This window comes from Trachemys scripta, chromosome 3 (assembly GCF_013100865.1).
Source record: "Trachemys scripta elegans isolate TJP31775 chromosome 3, CAS_Tse_1.0, whole genome shotgun sequence".
NCBI lineage: Eukaryota > Metazoa > Chordata > Testudines > Emydidae > Trachemys > Trachemys scripta.
The window spans coordinates 58,040,652-58,050,776 of NC_048300.1; the positions used below are offsets into that span (position 1 = coordinate 58,040,652).

Sequence of the window (10,125 nt, forward strand, 5' to 3'; positions counted from 1 at the left end):
TTAGCTTCGGAGGAGTTATCTGGCTGGTCCAGCTGCCATCCCCCACCCCCTGCAGCTCGGTCCATCTGCCCTCTCCAGACACTGATAAGAAACAATAACCTTAGTGTCAGCTAGTGAACTATGTTCAATAGGGCTCATCAGGCCCATAAACGTGTAGACATATCCAGCTTCTCGTCCACTGTAATCATAGACTCATAGACTTTAAGGTCAGAAGGGACCATTATGATCATCTAGTCTGACCCCATGATCATCTAGTCTGACCCCATGATCATCTAGTCTGACCCCTAGTCTAATCCCCAGGTCCTTTTCTGCAGAACTGCTGCTTAGCCAGTTGGTCCCCAGCATGTAGCAGTGCATGGGATTCTGCCTTCCTAAGTGCAGGACTCTGCACTTGTCCTTATCGAACCTCATCAGATTTCTTTTGGCCCAATCCTCCAATTTGTCTAGGTCACTCTGGACCCTATCCCTACCCTTCAGCATATCTACTTCTCCCCCCAGATTAGTATCATCTGCAAACTTTCTGAGAGTGCAATTCATCCCATCATCCAGATCATTGATAAAGATGTTGAACAAAACCGGCCCCAGGACCGACCCCTGGGGCACTCCGCTTGATACCGGCTGCCAACTAGACATTGAGCCGTTGATCACTACCCATTGAGCCCAATAATCTAGCCAGCTTTCTATCCACCTTATAGTCCATTCATCCAATCCATACTTTTTTAACTTGCTGGCAGGAATACTGTGGAAGACTGTATCAAAAGCTTTGCTAAAGTCAAGATATATCACATCCACCGCTTTCCCCATATTCATAGAGTCAGTTATCTCATCATAAAAGGCAATCAGGTTGGTCAGGCATGACTTGCCCTTGGTGAATCCATGTTCACTGTTCCTGATCACCTTACTCTCCTCCAAGTGCTTCAAAATAGTCTCCTTGAGGACCTGCTCCATGATTTTGCCAGGGACTGAAGTGAGGCTGTAGTTCCGTGGGTTCTCTTTCTTCCCTTTTTAAAATATGGGCACTATATTTGCCTTTTTCCAATCGTCCGGGATCTCCCCCGATTGCCACGAGTTTTCAAAGATAATGGCCAATAGCTCTGCAATCAGATCAGCCAACTCCCTCAGCACCCTTGGATGCATTAGATCTGGACCCATGGACTTGTGCATGTCCAGCTTTTCTAAATAGTCCTTAATCTGTTCTTTCAGCACTGAGGGCTGCTCACCTCCTCCCCATACTGTGTTGCCCAGTGCAGCAGTCTGGGAGCTGACCTTGTCTGTGAAGACCGAGGCAAAAAAAGCATTGAGTACTTCAGCTTTTTCCACATCATCCGTCACTATGTTGCCTTCCCATTCAGTAAGGGTCCCACACTTTCCCTGACCTTCTTGTAGCTAACATACCTGTAGAAACCCTTCTTGTTACCCTTCACATCCCTTGCTAGCTGCAACTCCAATTGTGCCTTGGCCTTCCTGATTACAGCCCCGTATACTCTAGCCATATTTTTATACTCCACCCTAGTCATCTGTCCAAATTTCCACTTCTTGTAAGCTTCCTTTCTGAGTTTAAGCTCAAGATTTCACTGTTAAGCCAACCTGTTCGCCTGCCATATTTGCTATTCTTTCTGCACTTCAGGATGGTTTGTTCCTGCACCCTCAATAAGGCTTCTTTAAAATACAGCCAGCTCTCCTGGACTCCTTGCCCCCTCATATGAGCTTCCCAGGGGATCCTGCCCATCAGTTCCCTAAGGGAGTCAAAGTCTGCTTTTCTGAAGTCCAGGATCCGTATTTTGCTACTCTTCTTTCTTCTTTTTGTGAGGATCCTGAACTCAACCATCTCATGGTCACTGCTGCCTAGGTTGCCACCCACTTCTACTTCTCCTACCAATTCTTCCCTGTTTGTAAACAGCAGGTCAAAAGGAGCATGGCCCCTAGTTGGTTGCTCCAGCACTTGTACCAGGAAGTTGTCCCCAACACTCTCCAAAAACTTCCTGGATTGTCTGTGCATTGCTGTATTGTTCTGTCAGCAGATGTCAGGGTGATTGAAGTCCCCCATTAGTACTAGGGCCTGTGATCTGGAAACTTCAGTTAGTTGTCCAAAGAAAACCTCGTCTACCTCATCCTTCTGATCCGGTGGTCTATAGCACACGCCCACCACGACATCACCCTTGTTGCTCTCACCTGTAAACTTAACCCAAAGACTCTCAACAGTCTTTTGCATGTACTATTTTTTGCAAACCCTCTGGGTGTACGATAAGTGCATTTTACACATTGAAATTAAATAAACCATATTACTACTCCAAAGATTTGTTATTTATTTCCAGTTGTAGTTCAAGGTATTAATTTTGCTCTTGAAAGTATTTTCTGCTTTAAATTGTTACTAAATGAGAAGCATTCTCTCCCTTTGTACTTTCGTGACAGTTGGGATCAGCTATTGCTTTCCCATTGAAAGAACTTCATATAACCAAGGGTGGTGGCAGGCTGTTTTTAGTGGATGTCCCTTGACTCTGAAATCCACCTTCCCAATTCATCTAAGAGAGCATTAGTCTGTTGATACTCAGAAACTGATGGTAAGATCTCCACTAGCCTTTTTCCTGAGAGGAAAAAAGGCAGGGGTTATTTGGATTATATTTAACATGTTTTTTGTGTGTGTATAACTAATTCTATTGATCTTTTACACAATGAGCTTTATTTTAAGTGTTTTATGTGGACAAAGAGACATTTGTGAGGGCAAATTTGTAGATAACGAAAATAATGTAAATACAATTAAATAAATGACCAAATCTGAGTAGAGATAGAGAATATAAAGAGGGATTATCACATCCCTGTTTTATGACAGGAAGCCTCTTTATGTTACACCATATATATTAGCATTACAATTAAATAAGAAATAGTGTACTTACTTTGTGTTGCTTAGCAATTGTTTCTACCAAAAACTGAGTTCTGACATTGTCTACATTTGGAACCAGAATAGATGCATAATCTGGGATACTTTCTGTTGGATAAACATATTCCTGAACTCTTTTATTCCAGTGTTCCCAGTCACCTAAAAAGAGCAACAAATGGAAAATATAGTACCTAATAATTCTCTGTCTGCATTTAGTAGCTCCACTAGTCAAAATATTGTTTTCTCCTCTCTGAAGTAGACCCAAAGACAGCTCATCAACAGGTAGTTCAGTAGCAGAAGAAGCTGTCTGGGGAGTGAAGTTGTCAGACTCAAAGAGAAGCCTTTCTCTTCTGTGCCTCCTACCAAGAGGACAAGGAAATGCAGGGTGTGTAGGGAGGCTTCAAACTTATTCCACGTCTCTGCCACAAACCAAAAGAAGATGGTGAGCTAACCAATTCTTTCTTGGTGCAGCAACTTGAAGTTATGATTGGAGAAAGGAATAACTTTTAAAATGCTACATTTTTAAATGTGTACCCTACACTGTTGGAATGGCAGTTTGCATCTGAGGTTGCCTAGCTTCTTGGTTCTTTGATATTTCTATTTGTTGTCAATAGACAGAGCCTCACATAGCCCAACTGGTCTAAAATCTGATAAAATACTTTCTGGTTGAGGAATTATTCCAACAGATCTACTTTTTGTCTGCTTAACCAATTGGACCTCGTGTTCAGATTTCCTTTTGTATTTTTATGCTGGAAGGTGTTAATGGCTGCCATCAAGAGGATCTTTCCACTATAGACAGTCACAACCCCCCCTTAAAAGCCTATGGGTGTGATAACCACCCTCCTTCAGGCTCAATGGATGGAGCAATTAAATCCCCTTCACTATTGGCGGATTAAGATTTATTGGGGCCCTAGGCACAAAGAACATTTGGGCCTTCCAAATCCCCCCTGTCATGGGTCCCCACCCCCTGCACCTCCCCTTCCCCCCATGGCACTGCCTCCTGGCCTAGCCAGAAGCCAGGTGGTGGTAAGAGCTGCTCAGGGAGCCCAGCCCACTGTCAGGAGCCCTGCACCATCCACCTGCCATGAGTGGTGCACCATGGGGGCAGGGACACGGGCCCCCTGACCCTCCACCCAGGGCAGATGGAAGGTCCCAGCTCCCCACAGCTGCCCGGGCTACCTAGGTGGTTCTTATTACAGCCTAGGGTGATCATACATCCTGCTTTGACCAGGACAGTCCCCTGTTTAAACCCTGTCCCAGACGTCTCGACTTTGTTAGCAAAACTGGGCATTTGTCCATTTGTACTTGCCAGCTGAGTTGGCAAGAGCTAATAGGACAAATGCCCAGTTTTCTGAGGGGGGCTGAGGGAGGTAAGCAGCAGGGTTGGGGGGGCACAGGCTTTGGCCAAGTCTTTGCAGGGGAGGGGTTTGGGACAGGTCCATGGGGGAGAGGGTGGGGGAGAGGGGCTTGGGTCACATCCGCATGTGGGGGGAGAGGGGCTCGGAACCGGCATGTGTGTTGGAGGGGAGCTCAGGCCACATCTACATGAGGAGTGCGTGGGAGAGGGGCTCAGGACCAGGGGCAGAGGCTCAGGCCAGGTCCATGCATGGGGGGGAAGGGGAGGCTGTGGAGATCCAGATCCATGAACGGGGGCAGGCATGGGGGAGAGGGGTTTGGGTGAGCAGCTCGGCCAGCTCCACGCGGGGGAATATGCTCACTCTACTATGGCTGGGCTCTGGGTTCTGGCCTGGCCAGGGCCTCAGAGGAAAGAGTAGGAGCAGGGCGGCGGGCCCCGGGGAAGAGGAGGAGCAGAGTTCTGCCACTCCTGCAGGGGCACCCTTATTGGCCAGGGCCCTGGGCATGGACCCCGGTGGCCCGTGCAGAAATCCACCCCTTCCCTTTAAGTAGTAATAGGAGTACTTTACGTAGTATTGGAAACAATAGGAAGCAACTGCCCAAGACACTGAGCCACATGAAAAAGATATCCAGAGCTGAAATGTGTGGGCTGAGGGTTTTTCCTAGGACTAACTGCAAATGCTGGGGCTGGGGTTTGACTGGTTTCAGCTGTGTGTGTAAGTAGCAGAAAGCAAGTGGAAAGCAAGAAAAGCAGTTGTGAGCTTGGCCCTGGGAGGCAGCTGAGTGACAGAGCTTCTTTTTGGCACAGTACTCAATGGAAAGACACACTTGGATTCTGAGCCTCCCATTGTTTGTTTCTACTGTGTTCAGGGAAATGGGACTTTGTGTACATTCTTTATAAACAGGATTTCACCAAAGAAATACTTGACTCTCCTGCCGGATTAATAAATGGCATCATAGTTCCATAGGACAGTAGGAAGTTACTTCTGTGATGAACAAAAAGTAATGACTAGTTGACCATTATCAACCCCAAATTATAAAGTAATCCACATGGATGGAAATTTAAAATGATACTAAACACCCCAAGAATTTCTAAATATTATAGATGATAATTTCCTAACTCAAAAAGTGTTGCATCCAACATGGAAGAAATCTATATTAGACCTTGTCTTGACAGTTAAATAGGAATTGATCATGGAAAGGAGGATCCAGTAGGGGAGACACAGAAGATGCTTTTCTGACAAGAAGGCCAACAAAGTAGAGGGGACCAACAAGTAAGTGTTCGTTCATCAGTGCTGAAGTAAATTGGACAAGCTGGAATGATGAAGAGGGACCCGGAAATGTGAAGACACCATTCTCAACAGGCCTGAAGAGGCCAGAGTCAACAGCGCTACATCAAATGCAGCCAATGAGTGTCTAGATTTGTGGTGACTCAAATTGATACTGAGGACTTACTTTAAGTCTTCTTAGAAGATCAAGACTTGGAGCACTTGTCAGCATGGAATGCTTGGAGGAGGCTGATGGTGAAGGCAAAGAGTGACATTTCACACCAGACTTGTTCTTTGAATCACAAACAGTCAAAGGGGCACTATTTGTGGACTCTGAATCTGCCACCTCCAGGACTCAGTTCTGATGGGGGGCACATTACCTCTTTCATATGGTAAACTAGAAATCTCTGTTTTTTGTCTTGGTGGGAAGGAGGTACAAATAGAGCATTTGTCCCTCACATGGTCCTCACAAAAGCAAATCAAGCTGCTCTTATGCCTGTCTGTAACAGGGAAAACAGCCCAATGCATTTCACACAGCTGGAAACCTGGGGATTTTTTCCATAATACCTGGTGGATTTACGTAACTAAATACTATAACCAATTAACCTAACTATACTACACTAAATACTATCTATAACTATGTATGCTATAGGAATTTTGAAATGCTGGTTAATCAAAGCAAATGCTATGGGTGGGCTTCAACTCTTGCCATGGGGGTGAGAAGGAACTGAGAGGCAGTTGGTGAAAATGCACCTTTTATAATCTCATCTCAGTGCATGAGGAAGTGGCACATGCATTGCCTAGTAGTACTGCTGGCAAAAGTCGTTGACTCAAATGTGTTGGATGCACATACACCTGCAGTGGAATGTATATGTGCACAATAAGTCAAAGGAGAACCAATACTGTTTGAGAAAAAATGTGAAAGATAAAGTAAAATTAAGCTAATACAGAAATAACATGCTCAAAAATTACCTATACTGTAGACTAATTAAGGAACCTCAATAGAAAGAATCCATGAAAACTAAATTAAAAACAAGACATATAAAAATGATTACTAATCCAAACAGACCTCAACTCCTCCACTGCTTACCTCCAGATACATAACTTGCATTCAGATTCCATAAGATTAGTGTGCCAATAGGGTCTTAGCAAGAAAGGAAAGCTCTGACTATGTGACCAAATAATATGTAATTATAGAGTACTTTTATATTTCTAACCAACCTTATTTATTTAAAAAATTCCATTAATTATCAAAAAGAATGTCAATGTGTTTTCTCTTACCATAATCAGTAACATGAAACTCATACATTGTTTGATTGGTGTGTTTAGGGATTTCTGGCAAATCTAATTTGCTATCATTTGCTCGAATGAAGGCTTCCAATTTATCCCTGCTATCCAACTCCAGGAGAGCACCTAAACTCCACATTAATCCAAAAGCAAACAATTTATGAAGATGTGCTGGAGATGAAATACCACCTTCTTCCTTTGAGGGAATCAAACCCTCCAAAAGATTAATAGACTGGAAATATAAAAAAAAACAGCATTAAGAAAATACTACAGTCAGTTTTTAGCTCCATATATATTCAGACATTAAAAACACATTTCGAAAACCAGTCAAGGTTGCTAAAGAACAATGTTGAACTCAAAATTATAACAAGGAAATACAGAGTAAAGCCATATATATATAACCATGGGTAAAATTTTCAAAGGAACCTATGTGACTTAGGAGCCTAAGTCTCATTTTCAAAAGTGACTTAAGTATTTAGGAGTCTGTCTCCCTGAAAATTAATCAGCTAGATTTTTAAAGGTATTTATGGGGACTAAATTCACAAAGAAACATTGTCACCTAACTTTTAGGTGACCAGAAAAACACTGGGATTCACAAAGCCTGAGTTTGGCACCTAGGCTCCCTATACAATGTATGAGGAGAGACAGGCATCTCTGAATAGGATTCACAAAAGCCAGCATGCTATGCAGCTCCTCGCCTAAGACAGCCCATGGGAGATTTCAAGCTAAAGGGTGTGTGCTAAGCCTTACCCTTCTCTTGGAGACAGGTACCTAAGGTCGGGCTGCCATGAGGCACCTCCTCTGCTTGGGATTCTCAGCAGCAAACCCTGTCCTGGCTTTAGGCACCTACCCCATTTCAGCAAGAAGCCCAGGAGGACAAGGAGGAGGAGGTAGTAGCTTATAACTTTTAACCCACTGATTAGACTACTCATCTGGGATGTGAGATATTCCTTGTTCAAGTCCCCCCTCTACCTGAGGGGCAGAAGAGAATTAAAGTAGGATCTGCTTCATCTGAGGTGAGTGCCCTAATTACTGTACTATAGGATATTCTGATATAGGGCTCCCTCATTCTTTCCTGTTGAAGCTGTTCCACTGTGGATAAATTATAAAAGAATCATTGGCCCATCATCACCATCATCTAGCCATTTTGTGTAAGCTCACCTATAAGGATTGATCTGGTAGGCAAGGTCTGAGCACACTTACTGTATCAGGTCTCACTGGCAAGTTAGGCAGACATGTGAGGCTGCAGCATGCATGCTCAGAGGCAGTAATATAGGCATCTATGGAACTTTTACAGCAAAAAAAAAAAAGCACAATGACTGAGTTTAGGTGCCCACATAGGGTTTGGCAGCAGCTGAGTGGAGGTTTTGTGAATCACAGTAGCAGTTAGGTGTCTAAGACCTTTTGTGAACCTAGCTCATAGTCTTTAAATCTACGGCAGAAGATGAAAAAATAATGCTCATCTGTAACAGACATTTTTCTGCCAAAAACAAATCAACACACTATTTGAAAACACTCGGACTCCTTCTATCTTGAAAAGGAAAAATACATGGAAACATGTCAAAGTACAAGAGAAAAAGTGCCAAATCACCTCAGCGAGAACGCAGGTATGCACAAGCGCGAACGCGCACACACACAAGTTCCAGAAGACTGCATGGCTTATTGATGTCTCTGCGTTCCTCCACACCAACTGAGATGCCTTCAAACATCTTCACAAACTAGGCAGTACTCACCAATCAAGTAGTCTCCAGGTGTAAGTCCAAAACTCACACTGAACCCAGTGTTCCAATCCACCTCAAAAAGGGAAAAGCTCCTAGGTTCCATCCCTTTCTCAAGTATGAAATTGATTTACTTGATGTAGAGCGCATAACCCTCTCACCCTCTGCCCGATGGGCTAGAAACCACAAGGGAACACCAGAGAAGAAAAGAGACTGGTCACCTAACAGGAATGACCACCCTCTTTCCAAAAGGCTAAAAAAAAAAAACCCGGGGTGTTGTCTTGTCTGATTAAAATATAACCATGCAAATCATTATTGCTACCACTGTTATATAATTGCAACGAATCTTATACAAAGTATAACTCATGGCCATAAAGGGTTAAACAGCTTGCAGGCTGGATGACCCAAAGCCAACCTTTAAAATCACATAGAAAGGTATGGAAATGGTAATTAGGGCCATTCATGCTAAACAGGCTAGAACTTTGAAATGCAAACCTATATTGTTAGAAGTTAGAAGTGATATTAATTGTGTGTATCTTAGAGTGTAAACAGACAATTCCTGTCTGTCACTATAGCTACTAATTCAGAGATCAAAAGGGAATATTAACGTTTAGCTGAATCTTGGGTAAAATAATGTCATTGTCTATGTGTCTCTTTGACGTTTGTAATAGACTGCCTAATGGATAAATTATCCTATGTTTAATTTGTGTAACTAATTACTGGTGATGTTTAGAAAACAGAAGGTTACATCAAAAGCCTATTGTTTACCCAGGACTATATGGTCAAATGGATGCTAGAAAACTGTATAAAAGACCATTGGGTCCTGATTCTGTCATCTCAGATCTGCTTGAGGCTTCATATAGGGGAAGCTTAAGCCATAAGGACTGAGATCCCAGTCCTAAACTGGAATGCCCTGAAATGATATTGGACATTGAACCATAACCTATGAACTAAATTCTAAAGGAACTCTTTGCAACTACAAAGCTCACCATCTCTGCTATGAATTTGAACCTCAAGAATTAAACTCATGTCTGTATGTATATTGATCTTTTAACCATACTCTCTCTCTTTTGTTTTTTAATAAATTTTAGTTTAGTTAATAAGAATTGGCTGTATGCATGTATTTGGGTAACATCTGAAACATTCATTAACCTGGGAGGTAATGCGTCCGATCCTTTGGGATTGGTAGAACCTTTTCTTTCCTATGATGAAATAAGATTTTCAGAAATCATCATATTTGACTTAGGTACCTGGATGGAGGCCTGAGGCTGGATCACTTTAAGGGAACTGACAGGTTTCAGAGTAACAGCCGTGTTAGTCTGTATCCGCAAAAAGAAGAACAGGAGTACTTGTGGCACCTTAGAGACTAACAAATTTATTAGAGCATAAGCTTTCGTGGACTACAGCCCACTTCTTCGGATGCATATAGAATGGAACATATATTGAGGAGATATATACACACACATACAGAGAGCATAAACAGGTGGGAGTTGTCTTACCAACTCTGAGAGGCCAATTAATTAAGAGAAAAAAAAACTTTTGAAGTGATAATCAAGCTAGCCCAGTGTGTCTGTACTGGGCTAGCTTGATTATCACTTCAAAAGTTTTTTTTTCTCTT

At 42.9% G+C, this 10,125-nt stretch overlaps 1 protein-coding gene across 1 annotated transcript in view; it reads right to left on the reverse strand.

The window, feature by feature from the left end:
* DNAH8 (dynein axonemal heavy chain 8) overlaps positions 1 to 10,125 on the reverse strand; it is a 585,957-nt gene that overhangs the window by 179,899 nt on the left and 395,933 nt on the right. Inside the window, exons 52-54 of the mRNA XM_034764627.1 lie at positions 7,823 to 7,881; positions 6,784 to 7,021; positions 2,895 to 3,037 (exon numbers count right to left, since the gene is read on the reverse strand). Coding sequence (XP_034620518.1) covers positions 2,895 to 3,037; positions 6,784 to 7,021; positions 7,823 to 7,881 — 440 coding nt within the window. The remainder of the gene's footprint in view (positions 1 to 2,894; positions 3,038 to 6,783; positions 7,022 to 7,822; positions 7,882 to 10,125) is intronic.